Source organism: Hippocampus bargibanti, linkage group LG01, assembly GCF_051943395.1.
Source record: "Hippocampus bargibanti isolate YZ-2025 linkage group LG01, ASM5194339v1, whole genome shotgun sequence".
Lineage (NCBI taxonomy): Eukaryota > Metazoa > Chordata > Actinopteri > Syngnathiformes > Syngnathidae > Hippocampus > Hippocampus bargibanti.
Window position 1 is genome coordinate 20,754,555 of NC_142734.1, and position 19,138 is coordinate 20,773,692.

The following is a 19,138-nucleotide window of genomic DNA, read 5'->3' on the forward strand; positions in this document are numbered from 1 at the left end:
CCAAAAGACCTCAGTTTCCTGAGTAGGAAGAGGCGACTCTGTCCCTTTTTGATTAGGGCAACCGTGTTTGTAGTCCAGTTTATTGTTGAAACACCCAGGTACTTGTAGGAGGTCACCCTCTCAATGCCCGAACCTTGGATGTTCAACGGTGCCGGTAAGGATTGTTTCCTGCAGAAATCCACTACCAGCTCCTTGGTTTTCCCAGTGTTGATCTGAAGGTGATTCTGCTGGCATCAGTCCACAAAGTCCTTTGTCAGTTCCCTGTACTCCCGCTCGTATCCCTCTGTAATGAGGCCGACAATAGCTGAGTCATCAGAGAACTTCTGAAGGTGGCAGGTTGAGGTGTTGTAGTTGAAGTCCGAGGTGTAGAGGGTGAACCGGAATGCAGTCAGGACTGTCCCCTGCGGCGCTCCGGTGCTGCAGAGAAGCCTGTCCGACTCACAGTTCTTTACCCTCACGTATTGTGGCCTGTATGTGAGGTAATCTGTAATCCAGAATGGGAGGTGGTGGTCGACTCCGGAATGCCGCAGCTTGTCCCCCAGTAGATTTGGCTGGATGGTGTTGAAGGCACTGGAGAAATCGAAGAACATGATCCTCACCGTGCTCCCAGCATTCTCCAGGTGCAGCAACGCCGAGTGCAGGAGGTAGATGATGGCATCCTCTGTAGCGGGTCAAGCGATGATCTTGCCAGCGGTCGCAGGTGGGCGAGGAAGAGTCTCTCCTGCGTCTTCAGGCTCAGGTTGAACAAGTGCTGGACAATGACACACAACTGGTCGGAGCAGGTCTTGAGGAGTCGGGAACTGATGTCATCCGGACCTGCTGCCTTCCTCACCTGCATCCTCCTCATTTGGTTCCTCACCTGCGCAGTTGTGACAGACAGGCAGGAACGTGGAGGCAGAGTGGCAGCTGAGGGTGTGGCAACAGTTGGGAGGGCAGTTGTTGGTTGCGGGAAGCTGGTCGTGAGAGGGGGCAGGGAGGGTAAGGCCCCAGTGAGAGTTGGTGCAGGTGCAGCTACAGGTGAAGTTGACGGTGGGCCGGGGGCGACTGGCGACTTGTCAAACCGACTGAAAAAGCGGTTGAGTTCATCTGCCCAGTCCTTGTCTTTTTCGTTCAATGTCACTGGGCTTTTGTGGCCTGAGATGTTTTTCAAGCCCTTCCAGACACCAGCGACATTGCTGGCTTGCAGCTGCTCCTCCATTTTCATCCTGTAGGCCTTCTTCCCCTCTCTGATCTTCCTCCTCAGTTGGGTATGCACGGCCTTCAGTTCCTCTCTGTTGCCCGACACAAAAGCCCTTTTCTTTTCCTTCAGGAGGGTTTTTATGCCGGGATTAATGCGTGGTTTGTTGTTGGAAAAACACGGCACAGTCCTGGCGGGTACGGTGTTTTGTTCACAAAAGTTAATTTAGTCTGTGATGGTGTCGGTGAGTGAATCAATGTCTTCCCCATGAATCTCAGTGAAGACCTCCCACCTGGTTGAGTCAGAACAGTCCCGCAGAGCTTCTTCAGCTTCTGTGGACCATCTTCTGACCGTGCGGGTCACAGCTTGTTGCTCTGGACAAGGGGTTTGTACACAGGCTGGAGATATACCATATTGCATTCTGCTCTTCCGAGAGGGGGGAGGGTTTGTGTGCATGTTTGGCATTTCAGTAGAATAAGTCCAATATGTTATTGTCTGTGTGAATGTGTTGGGAGGGAGCATTCCAGGGAAACGTGATTGAAGTCCCCTGAGATGATGAACAAGGCATTGGGGGACTGGGTTTGCAGCTTGTTTACAACAGTCATGAGGGCATCGGAAACGGCGACGAGTTTTTCCTTCACCGTGATGTGCCCAGGGTTGCACCATTTGTCATTCACAAACACAGCAATCCCCCCTCCTTTCTGCTTACCGCTGCCTGCATTTATGTCCGCTCGTACGAGTTGGAAGCCCTCCAACTCAGCGTGAGTGTCCGGAGTAATTGTCGATAGCCATGTCTCCGTGACGAGTAGCAAGCTGGCTTCCCGGTACTCCCTCTGGTGCCGTGTTAGCGCCGCCAGCTTGGTATTTTCTCGTTCTTTTGTGGCGATCTTTCCCGGCCCGACATCCTCGTTTTCTCCTCCTCAGCTAGTCGGGGATGTCCGGTGCGGCGGCCGTTACTCCGCTATTGGCTCGCCATGCTAGTAGCTGGTCTCGACTGTACACAATGGGATTCCGAGTGCGAGTGGTTTCCCCGTTAACAGGAGCGGTGAAAAAGTAAAAAATTACAGTCATGAGCAAAAGTGAAGATGCCCATCTCCTCCCCGCTGGTTTAGGGAACGAAAGTAAACAAAGCACAAACAGAAAATAAATAAATGAAAAAGTAGAAAAGAAAAGGAAAGAGCTGCTGTGGAGGCAGCCGCACAGGGGTGGGCGCCGTCTTGTCCATAAGACAGTCGAATGTCAGTGGCACTTTGAGAAGCCCCATGCTACATTCGCATCAATATACTTCTGTGAGAGACAACAGAAAGTAAGCGTGCAAGCTAATGTGCAGTATGCCGGTTAGCAATCAGTAATTTTGCATATGGACCTGGCAAGTTGACTTTCCTTTCGATCATTTGGCTGGATTTTTACCAATCATGAGGAATATGAAAATAATTCATGTCAATGGTGAGTATTTCATAAGACATTTCATTACTGGAATAAAAACCTTGTAATAATGTAAATGCATGGTGAGCAAACCCTCTAATATTGAAGTGCCAATATTTTTTAATCCATTAGGCACTTCTATATTCTGTTGTGTTATTGAATTTGTACAACACATGTTGAACTAACAATTGTATAATATGAGAGTGTGAATAAGTGTAGTGAACACACCTTGTGCTTCAACATCATAGAGGGCCACAGAGCATGTGTATTTGACCAGGTCTGACAATGCTCTGGACAACTTCATGGTTTTCTTCTTTCTGGAGGGTTAGAAATTGGCCACAAATGATAAATACATGTACATCCATCCATTTTCGGAGCCAGAAATGAACCCCAACGCACTAACTAGTCAACTACCGGGCTGCCACAAATGATAAATCTGACCTGTTTAAATTATGATTATTGAATTAGAGGCCTGTGAGTTTGAGATATTTGATTGATTGACTGATGGAGAATTTGTGGAGAGGGAGCCAGAGACTCCAAGTAACAACAAAGTATGATGTAACCGTTTTGAAAAAGCGAAATATTATTCTCTCCCCCCAAAATTTTCCAGTGTATTTGAAAAACTAAACATGAATAACAGTCACGTGGTTTATGTGTGTGTGTGTGTGTGTGTGTGTGTGTGTGTGTGTGTGTGTGTGTGTGTGTGTGTGTGTGTGTGTGTGTGTGTGTGTGTGTGTGTGTGTCTTACTTATTGTGATGTATGGGTGCTCGTGATGCACTGCTGGAGCTTTCTTGGTCCGTATCTGTGTCTTCCAAACTTGAAGTCTTCTTCAATTTTGTTATTTTTTTCTGTTGAGGGAAACAATAACAGCACAGAATATGAATAGCCGTCCTAGAGAACAACTCCTCACCAGAAACATTTGCAACTGTGGCGTTTGCCTCACAGATTTTTTTTTAAAGGAGAGGACCTGGCTGCCTGGTTATTTACTGAAAAACTCAAATATGTGCTGTTATGTTACAGATGGTATCTTAACGGCAAGTGTAACAGGTTGGAATGTATCTTATTTAGTATTTTGGTTACATTCGCATAGTTACATTGGTTTACAAATGATATACGTATATCGAAAATGTTTATTTAAACAAGGAACGCCTGCTTCGGTTAGTGTTTCGTGTCGGACCGATTTACAGGGTTGGACAGGAAGTTGTTGTACCACAGTTGAGTCAAGACGTATCGCACTGCGTGTCTTGTGGTTTTTTTCTGGATCCCACAACACCGTATCTCCCTTACCATAGTGGAGAGCGTAACATTTTGGCAGTACCGCTGGGATATTTGCGTTCAAGTGTTGTCTACTCGCCGTGGGTGCAAGCTCGCGCGGAATATCCCCAATCAACCCAGTCGGAGTGGCATCGCCGTTTACTGTTTTTTTTCTACATGAGCTCTGGTTGCATCTCTGTGTGTACATCCACCACTAGAGGGCACAGGAAGTCTATGAAATGAATCAGGCCAGTTGAACTGCGTGTACCCTCTCGAAAATGGAGTTAGAGGAATTACAGTTATTTGGACTGAATTTTCAACAGTTGTCCGAGTTATGTGCTGGAATCTAAATATCTGGACTGAAAAGAGAGCAACTTACAGGTAAGACTCGAGGCCAACTAATTAATATTGTGTCAAACTACATTGAAAGAGCTGAATTCCAGCTAGAAGACGGAGGAATGTCTTATTTGCTATGTGTAAAGGACTTGATTGAAAGTAAAAAAATATTTTGAACTAGGGATAGCCAAAACAAGTGAAAAAGGTGAAGATGCAGTGCGAAAAAGAAGCATAGTGCCCCCTGGCGCAAAGATTTCAAGATATCTGGACAAATAGGTGAGCTCGGACAAAAAGATAAACTCACATTTACTAGTTTGGTCAAAACAGATAGAAAGTGGGCTCAGTAAAGGCTACCAGGGGTATGAGATCATCGACGCAGTGGTTTGTGCCATAACACCAGGTCTGCAGTTGAGAAGCTATCTCGAAGGGAAAGAAAACCTCACCCTATCTTCTTTGCAAAGGATTCTCCGCTCTCACGATGAGGAGAGAGGAGCCACTGAATTGTACAAGCAGCTCTCATCGGAAGTGCAGACTAATAAAGAGTCCCCGCAGAACTTTCTACTCCGTGCAATGGACCTTCGTCAAAGGATTCTTTTTGCATCTCAAGAGGCCGAATCAGGTGTGAAGTATGATCCTACATTGGTCCAGAGTTTATTCCTGCACACAGTTCTGACAGGGTTACTGAGTGACAATGTAAAGAGTGACATGCAACCTTTCCTCCTGCTAACCACCACATCAGATGAAGTACTATTAGAAAAATTAAACATAGCATGTGCAAATGAAAAAGAGCGACAGGAAAAAAATGCTGCTGCGTGGGTGACTACGGTGAACACTGTCCAGTTAGATGACACACCAGCCCCGATTGGGAAGAAGACAGTCTTAAAGCAGAGTACTGTTACTGTGCCGAATGAACGACTATTTAGACCAAACCAACAGCCACTTCTCAGCCCACCAGCGGAGGACCTGAACGCCTGCCTGACCACTACCCTGAACAGGTCGTCTTCACTCCACCTTCACCATATCACAGGGGTCGGGAACCTTTTTGACTAAGAGAGCCATAAAAGTAAAATGTTTAGAAATGTTCTTCAGCGAGAGCCACGCGCGCGCGCGCACACACACACACACACACACACACACACACACACACACACACACACACACACACACACACACACACACACACGCACACACACGGGTGTGTGCGCACGCCCATACAAACGCGCGTGTGCGCGTACACACACGCAAACACGCGCGGCCACTTTTCAACAAAATATCAGAATGTATTATTTAAAATAACTTTGTGATAGTACTCACCGTTAACATGAATGGTTTTCCGTTCCTCGTGATGAGTAAAAATCCAGGCAAACGATCGGAATGAAATTCATCTTGCCGGTTCAGAGGCGAAGTTACTGCTAGATAGCCTGCACACGGCTCATAAGCTTCCACACTTGCTATCTGCAATATACTTCTCCCAGAAGTATGTTGATGCTAACGTTAACATGGGACTTGTTAAAATGTCACTTACACTCGACTGTTTCATCAATGGTATTGTTTCATTGGAAATTAGAATCAGAACATTTTCTCTCCTCAAAGGCTAATGCTCCGATGCATTCAAGCTGAAGTGCACTTGTGGGGCTCATTTAAAGAGGCGTTTACCTGTTTCGACTGACGGCCAGTGTCATCCAATCAAAATTGCGCTTTCCGCCAACTGCAGCCCCAACGGGAAATCAACGGCGGAAAAAACGAGAATATGTATTTAGTTTTATCGGTGAGCCATATGCAATCATCAAAAGAGCCATATATGGCTCACGAGCCATAGGTTCCCGACCCCTGCCATATCAGGTAGATCCACCAGCCAGGCACTACTACACCCATCACTCCCCAGGAGCTCTTCAGCAGTACCACCCAGCACCAGGCCCCAGGCCGATGAGGGAGGCAGCACAGTTCCAGCAGTGGTTCGCCCTTCAGCAGTACTACATACCACCGTCGCCTGCGGCTCAGACATGTGAAGAATATTGTCAGCACTGTTTTAAATGTGGAAGTAGTGAACATTTCAGAGCAGGCTGCAAAGCCCAGAACCCAGCCAGGAGCCACGCTTTAAACTAGAAAGGGTTACCCCAGTGGGACATGGTGTGACCACAGAGACAGATAGGTCCCAGTGTTACAGTGGTGCTATGAAAATGGAATGTATGCCCCATACATGTGGCCCCGTTCAGAAGAGACATAAGCAGTCATTTGTCGAGTGTACAGATAAGAAACAGTGTGACAAATTACCTTCGGTCAGGGAGTTAGTGGGAAATAAATGTCTTATTTGGTGCTTTTTGGGTAACAAAAGGGTTCAAGCACTCTGGGACTTGGGGTCACAGGTGTGTGCTGTAGATGAGTTATGGAAACAAACGAACTTACCTGACATGTCATTGAAAACTGTGAATGAGCTTATTGACCCTGATAATACTCTCAATATTGTGGCAGCTAATGGAACAGATATGCCTTATGTAGGATGGATTGGATACCATTTAAACTTGGTGTTAATGACCCAGGGCTACTTGTACCAGTTTTAGTACTAAAAGGTAACCAGCAACAGTGTCCTATCATAGGGTTTAATGTCATTGAGCGTCTTGTGTTAGATAGCCTCTCTGATGAGACACACAAAGGAGATACAGAAAAGCTCTTGAAATCGGTTAGCTAGCTTTTCCCCACCTTAAGCGCAATAAAGCATCCACTTTCATAAAGGCACTTAGTGTGGGACAAGCGCATGAGTACCGTGTAAAAACAACAAATGACAGATTCACTATAGCTAGGCATAGCTCACTTTTTATTCCATGCAAAGTACAGGCTAAGCCCTTTAAGGAAGATGTTGCATTGGTTTTTGAGCCAAGTGTAAACCCACAGTGGCCAGGTGGCTCGTTGGTCTCAGTCAAGGCAGGTTCTATCCCTAAGATAGTTGTTAGTGTCCAGAACCCTACCAACCATGACATTAGGTTACCAGTAAAGACTGTTGTTGGTTCAGTGCAGTCAGTAGGGTCTGTCTACCCAGCTAACATATTTAAAAGAGACCTTCCTTCAGCGGTTGTCAATGAGGTCCATGTCCAGGATACCACCATCCCTATTAGTGAGCAGTGGGACCCCCCCAATTGACCTTTCTCATCTGGACGAAGATAAAAGAAAGACTGTTCAGCAGATGTTGAGAGAGGAATCGGCATCATTTTCAAAATCGGATGACGACATAGGGTGTGTGAAAAATGGACATTTTGTTAAAAGACACAGAGCCCGTTTCAAAGACATATATGTCTGTACCAAAGCCACTGTACAGAGAAGTGAAAGACTATTTACAGGACTTGATAGCGCAGGGGTGGGTGGAAAAGTCCACTTCCTCCTACTCATCCCCTGTCGTCTGTGTCAGGAAAAAAGATGGTGCACTGCGCTTATGTATTGACTACAGAGAGCTGAATCGGAAAACACACCCTGACCGGCACCCCATCCCACCGGTACAGGACGTGGTGGACAGCCTTGGGGGTAACACCATCTTCTCGCTTCTGGACCAAGGCAAAGCATACCACCAGGGGTTCATGTCCAAAGGGAGCCGACACCTGGCCGCCTTCGTGACCCCTTGGGGCCTTTATGAACGGATTCGAATCCGTTTTGGACTCATGAATGCAACAGCAGCGTTCCAGCGGTGCATGGAACAATGTCTGGAGGGTCGATGAGAAGGTTTCTTCAGCCGTCATCTGTACTTTTTGAAAAAAGTACAGATGAAGAAACCTTCTCATCGATGGACCACTCCTTTATGACTGAGAGCTTACACAAACGTAATGTCTGGAGGGATTACGGGACAAAATATGTGTGCCCTATCTTGATGACATCCTTGTTTTCAGCGGTTACAACCAGCGGTTACAACCACGTTGAGGACGTCAGGCGAGTGTTGCGACATCTCAGAGAAAATGGAATAAAACTCAAATCCCGAAGTGTGACCTCTTCAAGTCGGAAGTGAGGTACCTCGGTAGGATTGTCTCTGCTGAGGGGAGCAGGATGGACCCAGCAGATACAGCAGCAGTGCGTGCCCTGAAAAACAGGCAGCCAGGCACTGTCAGTGAGCTTCGAGCCATTTTGGGACTATTAAGCTGTTATAGGCAATACATCAAAGATTTCTCTTGTATTTCTAGTCCCTTGTATGATTTGCTTAAAGCCCCTCTGAATATCGAGACTCAGCAGCACCAAAGAAAAAAATGGAAAGTGAGACATAACAGTGTGTCTTCCAACACACGTATTGAGTGGAGTGATGAGCATCAGTCAGTGTTAGAGCAGCTTATAGTCTGTTTAGTTCAACCACCAGTTTTAGGTTTTCCTGACTTCGCGCATCCTTTCATTTTGCATACAGATGCCACCAACCGGGGTTTAGGTGCTGTGTTGTACCAAAGACAAAATGGCAAACTTCGCGTGATAGCCTATGGCTCTCGGACTTTAACGGCAGCTGAGAAGAATTATAACTTACACTCGGGCAAGTTAGAATTTTTGGTGCTGAAGTGGGCGATCACAGACAACCACTGGGAGGATGTTGTTCATATAGTCGTTCGTCAAGTCAGCAAAGACATTCCAGTTTATGAGCTGAAACCTGAGAGGGGGAAGGGCAGATCTAGGATACTCCACCACAATCTCTTTCTGCCATGTGATCATTTGCCATTAGAGACTTCACTACAGCCCCAGTCAAAGAAAAAGTCCACTCGGCAACGATCGAATAAGATGCCAGAGATGGATTCAGAAGAGGATGATGAGGAGGATGAGTATTATCCAGTGTTGCATCACCAGAGCGCCCGACCAGACTCGCCAGAACTGCGGGATGTGAGATTCGTGGAGACAACCCATCATGATGACAATCAACCGGGGAATGAACTGCCGGGGACAGAGCCGGCCGGGAGCTGCGGAAGTTGACCAACCTCAGGAGGGCAACATTGGTCAGGAAGATGATCCACCTGTGATGGTGTGCCCCCCTTTTCCCCATCCACACCCCAGTAATTCTGATATTGGGAAAAATCAACGACCACGACGAGAGCACAGGAGACCCAAGGTATTCCGTATGATAGGCTTGGTTCGCCATCTTGTTACAATGTAGGGACAGCACCATGTTATGGTGAACAGACAATGCCTTGGATGTATGGTGCACACCCTTATTATGTTCCGGATTACTACAGAGATGGTTAATCGACACTTCTGTTTGATAGTACAGTGAGATGGACAAAAGAAGACCTCTGATGAGTATAATTCAAACGGAATGTATGAAAAGAGTTCCAGTCTGTAAACTGTTATTATAATCTAAACAGAATGTATGAAAAGAGTTCCTGTCTGTAAACTGTTCATTATTATAGTTCATATTTTGATGCAGTTCATAATACCATGCGTAATTGTGTAGTTAGTGTTTCGTGTCGGACCGATTTACAGGGTTGGACAGGAAGTTGTACGAATACGTTTGCATTACATCTGGGCATTCGAAGTAAACCACTGTTGAGTCAAGATATATCAGAATCAGAATCAGAATCAGAATCATCTTTATTGCCAAATATGTAGAACACACAAGGAATTTGTTTCCGGTAGAACACGCTGCACTAGTATCGTTGTTAAAAAAAAAAATGCTAAGTGGCACTATACAGTTCCATTTTGGCGTTGAGTTAATGGCTTGGGGGAAGAAGCTGTTTAAATGTCTGCTGGATTTGGTGCGCATGGATCGGTAGCGCCTGCCTGAGGGGAGTAGCTGGAAAAGGTGGTGGGCAGGGTGCGGAGGGTCCAGTAGGATTTTCCGCGCCCTAGTTTGGATTCTTGCAGTGTGCAAGTCCTCGAGAGTGGGTAGGGCGGTGCCAATGATTTTTTCCGCCGTCCTAACTGTCCGTTGAAGTCGCACTGCTTGTCTTGTGGTTTTTTTTTCTGTATCCCACAACACCGTATCTCCCTTACCATAGTGGAGAGCGCAACATAAGCAACTATGTGCGGTCAAAGCATTGTGAATTGGTGCATAGAAGATTATTGTCACGGTTTGCAAGGTGGTGATGGCAGTCGCGGATCCCAAAAAAGCAGGCAGGAGGTTGTGTTTGACAGATTGTATTAAAATAAAGTGAGCAGGATCAAAATCTAAAACATCAAAATCATCTGAACAGAAAAATACAAAGTATCAAAAGAAAACCAGGAGTAAAAGTCCAAGGTGAAACAAACACATGCACAGCATCCAATACATGCAAAATGCATAAAGCATACAAAGCATACAACAATGACCTAACAGCGAATGGTCGAGCCGGGAGTCCTTTTGAGTGTCACTGATTGGGAACGACCAGCACCTGCAAGGCAGCAGCCAGCTGACAGCACTACCTGTTGGTCGCCAATCCCAATGTGGCAGTCCGCCACTGATCGGGACGACCAGCACCCGTGCAGGTGCAGGTGGGTCCGACATATATATGATATATGAACAGCATATGATGGGCGGCGGCCTGATGGGAACGGGACTCGGCCTGAAGTGAACGTGGACGCAGCACGGATCATCGTGAGCGTGAGTGCGATCCATCTCACACGTTCACGTGACGACGCATGGCGCGACGGAGACGTTGTACTGCTAGGCGCAGAGTGGCACCCCGGACGGCCGTATGGGAACGGGTCTCGACCGGACGTTGGCGTGGACGTTGCGGCTCGTCGAGGGACTCAATTCAAACTCGACGCGGTGTGGGCTAACGTGGACGCGAACTGCCCGGCACCAGGGAAACAAGACCAATCCATAGCAGCTCCGGGATCCAGCGGTGAGTGGGGTCTCGGACTGACGTGGACGCGGACGTTCCACAGCTTGTGCATACACATACAGCATACAATGCATACACAATGCACAATGCATACAATTGCATACAAAGCATACAACAATGACCCGACAGCGAATGGTCTTGCCGGGAGTCCTTTTGAGTATCACTGACTGGGAACAACCAGCACCTGCGAGGCAGCAGGCAGGGCTGACAGCGCTACCCGTTGGTCGCCAATCCGAACGTGGCAGTCCGCTACTGATCGGGACGACCAGCACCTGTGCAGCTGCTGGCGGAGCCGACAGCGCCACCCGTTGGTCGGCAACCAGATCATAACAATTATCTTGCGTTAATATTAGTCATCTATTTTTTACATATCAAAGTGTTTCAAATCGGCACATAATTGACTTCATCGAATGCTATTGATATTTACTCATATTCATTTTCATTATGATTGAAAAGGGTTTCCAATTACAAAGACCCCACAGGCGTCATTATATTCCAAAATGCCTCATGTTCATGTTTGGTTCCCTTGTATGGGAAGACCAAACACTACTAGAGAAAACATAAGAGGAAACAAAAAGCAAACCTTGCGTTTTGAGAAGCTCCCTATGAATGAGTGGCCAGTGCGCTTATTGCTGCTGGTGTTTGCCTCTTCCGATCTCACTGCTCCATCCTGCCCTTTAGCCTGTTGACGTATATAACACATTTTTGAACACAACTTTGATATTCATTATGAAAAACACTCCTTCAATTCTTTCGTGATTAGATTTTTCTTTCTCTGAATGTGTCATTGCAATTTATCCTCCATTTCCTCATCTACTATTATGTAGAACTCTGTTATTTGAGCATACCTTTGACCCAGTTACATCCAAAAGCCCAGAGGGTGGAAGTGCAGCGATGGTGAAACTGTCTGGGTCTTCCCTGTCTCGAATTTTGGACTCCTTCATCAGATTGTCAAGCTTTTTCTTCGCCATGTTCTCAATTTGCTTCCTGTTGGCAGACATCTGCAGGAGGAAAGAAATCACATGAAATCGCTAAGAATTGATAGAAAACGGGAAAACATTGTTTTGTGTGCATTATAGTGTAGCTTGTACTTTGTATGTAAATTATAATAGATGTGAGCCTAAATTCAACATAGATGAAGGTGCTTAAAAATGCGCAGATAGCCCATAACAGATTCATATATTTCAAGTGGATAAAAAAGTCAAAGTCAGCTTTATTGTCAAATATGCTAATATGCATGACATACAGCACAGATGAAATTACTGTCCTCTCGGACCCAGCATGCAAGGCACTTATAATGACTTTAACAAACATAATAAACATGAAAATGCCAATTTTCCAGGAGAGGGGAGCCACTGCGTGTTCACGCGGCGCCATCTTGGGAATAAAACACAAAAAACAAAAATAACAAATATGACAACACAAAGACACAGAGTCATTCATTCTTCAGGACTTGCTGTACCCTCTTTGTGATGACATGAAGCACTTCTAGATGAAAGAGGAGAGGATCAAGGCATCCATGTCAGCAGTGGATCAGGGACGTCATGGTGGAATTTGTACGTTTACTACAAGCTAAATGTTGAAAGCAAACACGAAGCTGTAGCATCCATTGACGAAAAGACATTGTCTCACATCTCATATCCCACATAAATCCGCTTCAATTCCAAGCCGCGACAGTTCCACATACGCATTGGCGCTCTGCGCTGACGCTGCTTTCTTCTTATTGTGGGCTCCTCAAGCCATGCATCCATCCAACCACAGAATGTCCAACAGCACCGACCTTTCCGCTGAACAAAGCCGGGCTGTGAAGATGCTGCCCATTACAGGCGCAAAAAAGCACAATGGCCTCAGAGCTGTCCAGCGATGACAGTCAAATGGCTCCGACATTCCTCCCATTCAAAAACAGTACTGGCATATTCATCCTGCCGAAAGCCGCATCCGCTCAGCACAGTCTCCTCGATGATTGTCATGGCCAAAAATGCTGAAAAACAATCTGTATCCGTTCCATGTGACGCACAACAACATAAAGTGACAAAAGAAAACACAATAACAAGACAAAAACAACAAAAAAAGCAAGGCTCATGAGAGCACTTGCTGATGGCTGCCTACTCAGGCGTCATCTTGGAAAAAAAGCATTATTAATGGACACTATAGAAAAACATATACAGATTATAGATGCCAGTATCTAAAATGCATTGAAATTTAAATACAGTACAATTAAAATTAATTACCTGACCAAAAATAGGCGGATGCTGCGTGCAGCCACATGATGGCAGAATACAGCAATAAACCAAGAGAATCAAGTGCGGAGCCAGACTGTACTAAATGTGCTCGAAAGTAAACAGGATGGCTCGCGTTTTATCATCAATCCATGGATTTAAATTCATAGTCAGCTAATAAATTCGACATTAGTATGAACAAGTGAGAGAGCATTTGGGTTAAACCATTCAGATAAATGCACTGTATGCACATACACATAAAAAAAGTGTTATCACCTTCCATTTTAATCAAACCAATGCCCACCAAAGAGGAAACACACAATAAAGTACAGTCCAGCTTTAAAAAAAGCTTACATCTCCGTTCATCAGCTTGCAGTCATCCTCCATCTCATCTGCACTGTCTTCATCCGACACATCACCCTCCTCTGCATTTTCATCGATGTTTGGAGGCAATTTCTTACCCTGATCGAGAAAATTTGTGACATTTAGAAGTGGAAAGGAATTTAGAAATCAGTGTCCTTGCTAAGTGTAATTTGCATTTGTGTTCTTGCAGGAAAATTATGTCAGATGAGCAAATAATCATCTGGTGGCTACAGATCAATTCATTGGATGTATTTACTAGACCACTTTGTTCATCCGTAGTATCCATATGCTCCCTTTTGGACTTATTTGGTCATTTGCAGCGTTCGAGTCATTATGGAACCTTGTCATGTCAAGTTTTGCTTGAGTACAAGCTCAAGCAGCTGCCCCTCCCTAAAGGTCAAAAACTAGTTTGAAACGACAATTTTTTCTACTTTTCAAGTTGAAGTGTGTTAGGGTACACCAACAGACTCAACTTACTTTAACAAGGATCTTTCCCTTCAGGTTTTCCGGTGAGGGAAGCCATCCAGACTTTTCCGCTTTGATGTTGGAAACATCGAGTTTGTCCCCTAGAATATCAATGAGGTACTGGGCCATCTTTTTTTGTTGAGGGACACTGCAGTGGTTCTCTATGGAGAGGATGACTGGGAAACTGGTAGTCGGCAGAAATTGACACACAGGAGATTGGCATTACGATGCTGAGACGCAGGAGAGAACATACACAATATGGTCTCATTTGTTTGGAATGTCATGCACCTGGGTCCATCGGGTTGGTATGGTATAGAAATCAATTCACTTTGGGGGTTTCATATGCACTGCTACGTGAAATATGAATAGGAAGTGACAAGTAGATGAAATGAATAGCAAAAGCACCTTTTGGTAAAATGTGGACAAATATATGTTCCTTTTTAATGTATGATTGATGCGTTATATCACATAATAGATTCCTTGTCGTCGCTGGCAGTTTTAAATTCCAATGTTTCCCATATCTGTCATCTGAAGGGCTGTTTGGTCGCTAGGATATGTGATTGTCCTTTCGTATGACAGCAATTTTTTGTTTCGACTTATTTTGACCCTTTCAGGTAGAGCAGTGTCCACGATAATTCATTTAAAAATACAAAAGGATGAGAGCCGACGTAAAATGACATGACATACTGACTTTTGATTAAAATTTCACTTGGTTTGAAAGAAAAGATGACTGACAATAACAGATGGGTGGCCAGGCTGTAGAATAATTACAAACGATGGACTGGTAGAATTCTGTAAATTGCCCAACTCTGGATTCTACTCTGGCAGATCAACAATAATGACATTGGAGTAGCTGTGTGTGTTAGATCGATGAAAAGGTTTCTTCAGCCGTCATCTGTACTTCTTTGAAGGTGTCGGACGTTTCGCTTCTTATCCAAGAAACTTTGTCAGCAAACTAACGTCGTACTGGTAGTTTAGGCCCTATATATATATATCCCTACTGTCCAGACATGGCGGTGCCGGATTCTGCTATGATAGGTCCCTGCTCTCAGGTGGGAGGAGCAGAGGACTACTCCCTGCAGCTGCTCCACTGATAGTTCCTATCGTTCTGACTAACGGCTGGCCTGATTGCCCCACTTCGACCGGTATCACCTCATCAGTATTACTAATCCTATGTTGCCTAAGCAGGCTATTGTATGAATGATCCAAATTGAACCTCACCCCACCAAACCGGTTTGGTGAAGGATTTAGTTGTTTTATGACAATTGCTTGTTTTACTCCCCTTTCAAATCATCTATGTTCTTTCGCTAAGATTTTAACCTCATTGTCGTCAAATGAGTGGTTGCTAGCTTTTAGGTGCATATTTACTGCCGATTGAGGCCCACTAGTATTATCCCTGCGATGTTGATAAAGTATTTTTTTGAGAATTTGTTTAGTCTCCCCAATGTACTGTGTGTGTGTTAGAACATACTCATTCTTGACAAAGGCATATTTGTTGATGGTGTCAATCACGTCTTTGAAGAGGATCTTTGAGGTAAGAGTGTAGCCGTGATGAACGATCGGCTCTCCATCCTGACCATCCCAGCAATCCACTGTGCACAAGAGAGACGTGACAATCATTAGCATCTTTGAAATGCAGGAACCGGCCATTTCAATTTTAAAACCAAAGCATGAGCCAATATTGCATCAATTGGACAAGTGGTAACCCTCAAACAATTTTTCTTGGTCCACGTAACCTTGTCTGACCACAGCTTCTTTTTCTGAGCATTATCGATCTCACTCCAATTTAATAACATGGCAGCTGTGTTGGTCTATTTTTTTACACAATGCCCCTCATCAATTGTAACATGTTTGTACTCGAGGAACATGCAGGCTACAAACAACACATCTATTGTATGCCAATGTTGTCTTCTTCATTAAAGGCCTTAATGATAATGTGGGTCATGAACATATCCTGTCCACTCGCAGGAGGGTTTGTTGGTATTTTTTCCACTAAGGCCCAACTGATCAAGATTTATGAGGCCAATTACCATATAAGGATGAAAAACTGCTGATGCCTGATTCAATTAATTTCAAAAATATATAATGCATAAAATAACGTCTCTTTTGATCTCCTGTATATCCCAATACGTATAGAATTTTCCTTCAATTCATATGAAATTAATGGCATTTTCTATTACCTTCTTTCCTTCTGTGACCATTCTTGTGCAATTACCTTTTAATGGAGTGGGTGATGACCGTTGTATCGTAGATAAGGCAAGATTCCCACCACTATATTTGTATCATTCTCTTTGTCGTAAATTGAAACGGTGAATTTCTAAATTTGAAAATTGCAACTTTGGTTGTAAATAGGAGTTTAACCCAGTTTTGAAAAAAAATGCAACATAGGGGGGCAACATGGCTCAATGATAGAGTAGCCATCTCCGAACACATACCAGCTTTTTTCAGAATGGATTTATCCCATAGCCATTGTTAATGAATCTATCTTTGTGTCGACTGTCCTTGAACAGTACAGTACATGTGTGACTAGTGGTGGTAAAGTACCTTCAACACAGCGGCAGCCGGCCTGCAGAACCCAGGTGTACATGTCCACTCTGGACTGGGACATGAGTTGGTCTCCCATCAGGTAGGTGTTGTGTGAGGAAGCGATGAAATAGTTGCACAGCGGCTGGCTCATGTCCTGGTTAACACTGTAGTGATCTGGGTTGAAGATATCACCAGCAGGGCTGCGCATGTAATTAGTAAACCCTGAAAGAAGATTAAAGCGCTGTTAAGATCCAACAAGGTTTTGTTTTTGTGCTACATTTCTGGCATACAGTCTGGTCATCCAATAGACTCTATTGGATGCATCCAACTCTATTGGATGTATGCTTCAGGCATACTCTATTGCAGGGGTGTCAAAGTCGTTTTTTGCCGCGGACCACATTGTAGATATGGTTTCCTCCCGAGGGCCATTATGAATTTGGTGAAGCCATTAGAATGTTTAATCCCCGCCACATATTACATACAGAACGCTGAATAAAATAATTAATAACTAGTTTTCAAATCTGAAGTCAATAAAAATGACTTATTGTGGTTTATATCCGAAAATATGACATTTTGGTGAGGATTTTAGCAAGTATGATGGATTTCACAAGTTTGATTTGCCTTCGCGGGCCAAAAAAAAAATGTGGCGGGCCGGATTTGGCCCCCGGGCCTTGACTTTGACACCTGTGCTCTATTGCATAGAGTATGCCTGAGGGTCCAGTTATGAATTTGATCTTGTGGACATTGATTTTGAAAATAATGTGTGAATTTGTTTTATATATATATGTGTTCACATATTTTAAAAAATAATTCCACAATCAAACAACACTGTATTAAGACTGATAGGCTATCCTGCAGTTTGTGAAAGAACTGTGATACAAGATCCCTTCCTCAATGGATAATACATTAGAGACAGTTTTCTGTTTTTGACAGAAAATCTGAAAAAGAAATCTTAAATATTCGAACAAAAGTGCAGCATTCTTACCATCAATTCCCAAAACGCCCTTCTTCTGGTTCTCTGAACACGGCTCAAATTTGTTGATAATCTCCAAACAATGGTCCTTGTTCACTTTGGTCATCTATAAAGTATAAAAATTCATGTAAATAAATGAAACTGTATTTATGTTGTCATGGCATGTTATTGGAAGGAAAACAATAAAATGTTAGTGATTATTTGGGTGAGAAGCCGCATGCATGCATGTCTTCCTGCCTGTGCTCTAAATGGTTCTGTGGTAACTGCTGTGAAGGGTGAAATGGCCACAGGTATTGATTGTTTTAAATGTGGTCGGACAATTCTGGGTCAGTCATTGTCTTCACTCTGACAGGTTATGCCATGCAAGTGCACAGGATTTTAGCCTGGTAGGATATCCGTTTCATTGGGTTCTCTATGTTGCATCAGTGCATCAGGTTATGCAGAGCAAGTGGTGTATACTGAACATTTTATAAAGTCTTCCCTCATGTCCTAAACACGTTCAAATGCGTTGACCTACATTTATATCTTACACTAAATTGTATTAATTAATTTTTTTTTTTTTTTTTAATCTTCATTCCATTGCATTTGTCTTGGATGCACACCTTACACTTTATTTATTTATTTATTTATTTATTTATTTATTTATTTCCAAATTATTATGTCCAATCAGATTTCAGCTTCTGTGTATTGTACGAAGAATGCAGGCTTCCCTGTGACTTCAGAACTGTCCGATGCCAAATACATGTTCATTTTTTTTACCCAACAATTATAGTTTAGATTCCATAAACAGAGCAAGTTAGAAGGCTCAGGGCGATGTCAGCATTATTCACCCTCTCAGTGATCAGAGCTACTTGAATGGGATCATTAAAAAAAATAAAAATTCATAAGTCATATCCAGGTTATGTTGGACAAAGGTCTGTTGCTTGCACATAATCACGTCACGAAATGGCATCAATTATTCACCAAAACCAAGTGTGATTTCATGCTAAGATGCTGACTACTTGCTGACAGAGAATTCACGCTGAAAAAATGACTGCATCTTGAAAAATCCTGCAAGGGTGCTAATTGGAGAAAGGAGCACAGTCTGGCTATTTAATGAAGAACTTGCCGTCACACGTATTTTTTTTCTACTCTTACAGCGCTGGGGTATTTTCAAGAAGAGAAAAAAAACTTTATGGATTCAATTCAAGTGTGGCAAGAGCACTGGAAATTTCCCTTTTGTAGAACCTCATGCTCTATACATTTTCGCACACTAAGCACCACTTCAGTAGTGCCAAGTAAAGTTGGTTACATATTTCATCCGACCAAAAGTCCAAGATAAAATCTCCACAAAGCTAAGTCACTCTTCACTTTAAAATACGTGGAAATGAGAATGATAATGGAGAAAGAAGGCAAAGGCTCCAAATCAGCTCCCATCATCTTTCAAGTGCGGTGAAGGTAGTTTTGTAACATACAATTTTTGCTGATACTGGAATTGGGTCACCATCAGGGTGTGACTGCTGACACGGTGGTTATATGAATTCTAAAATGTATGGAGTTCATCTATTTGCTCATATGTAGCCAAAAGACCTCAAAGAGTTTTCGGTTAATGGCAATCCTGACATTGTGATGTGGAATGTTGAC

At 44.0% G+C, this 19,138-nt stretch overlaps 1 protein-coding gene across 1 annotated transcript in view; it reads right to left on the reverse strand.

The window, feature by feature from the left end:
* The window catches only part of plch2a (phospholipase C, eta 2a), a 90,312-nt gene that overhangs the window by 22,868 nt on the left and 48,306 nt on the right, over nucleotides 1-19,138 (reverse strand). The window contains exons 6-15 of the mRNA XM_089003251.1: nucleotides 17,528-17,621; nucleotides 16,561-16,764; nucleotides 15,488-15,608; nucleotides 14,029-14,200; nucleotides 13,543-13,650; nucleotides 11,818-11,970; nucleotides 11,553-11,651; nucleotides 8,190-8,255; nucleotides 3,351-3,451; nucleotides 2,831-2,919 (exon numbers count right to left, since the gene is read on the reverse strand). Coding sequence (XP_088859377.1) covers nucleotides 2,831-2,919; nucleotides 3,351-3,451; nucleotides 8,190-8,255; nucleotides 11,553-11,651; nucleotides 11,818-11,970; nucleotides 13,543-13,650; nucleotides 14,029-14,200; nucleotides 15,488-15,608; nucleotides 16,561-16,764; nucleotides 17,528-17,621 — 1,207 coding nt within the window. The remainder of the gene's footprint in view (nucleotides 1-2,830; nucleotides 2,920-3,350; nucleotides 3,452-8,189; nucleotides 8,256-11,552; nucleotides 11,652-11,817; nucleotides 11,971-13,542; nucleotides 13,651-14,028; nucleotides 14,201-15,487; nucleotides 15,609-16,560; nucleotides 16,765-17,527; nucleotides 17,622-19,138) is intronic.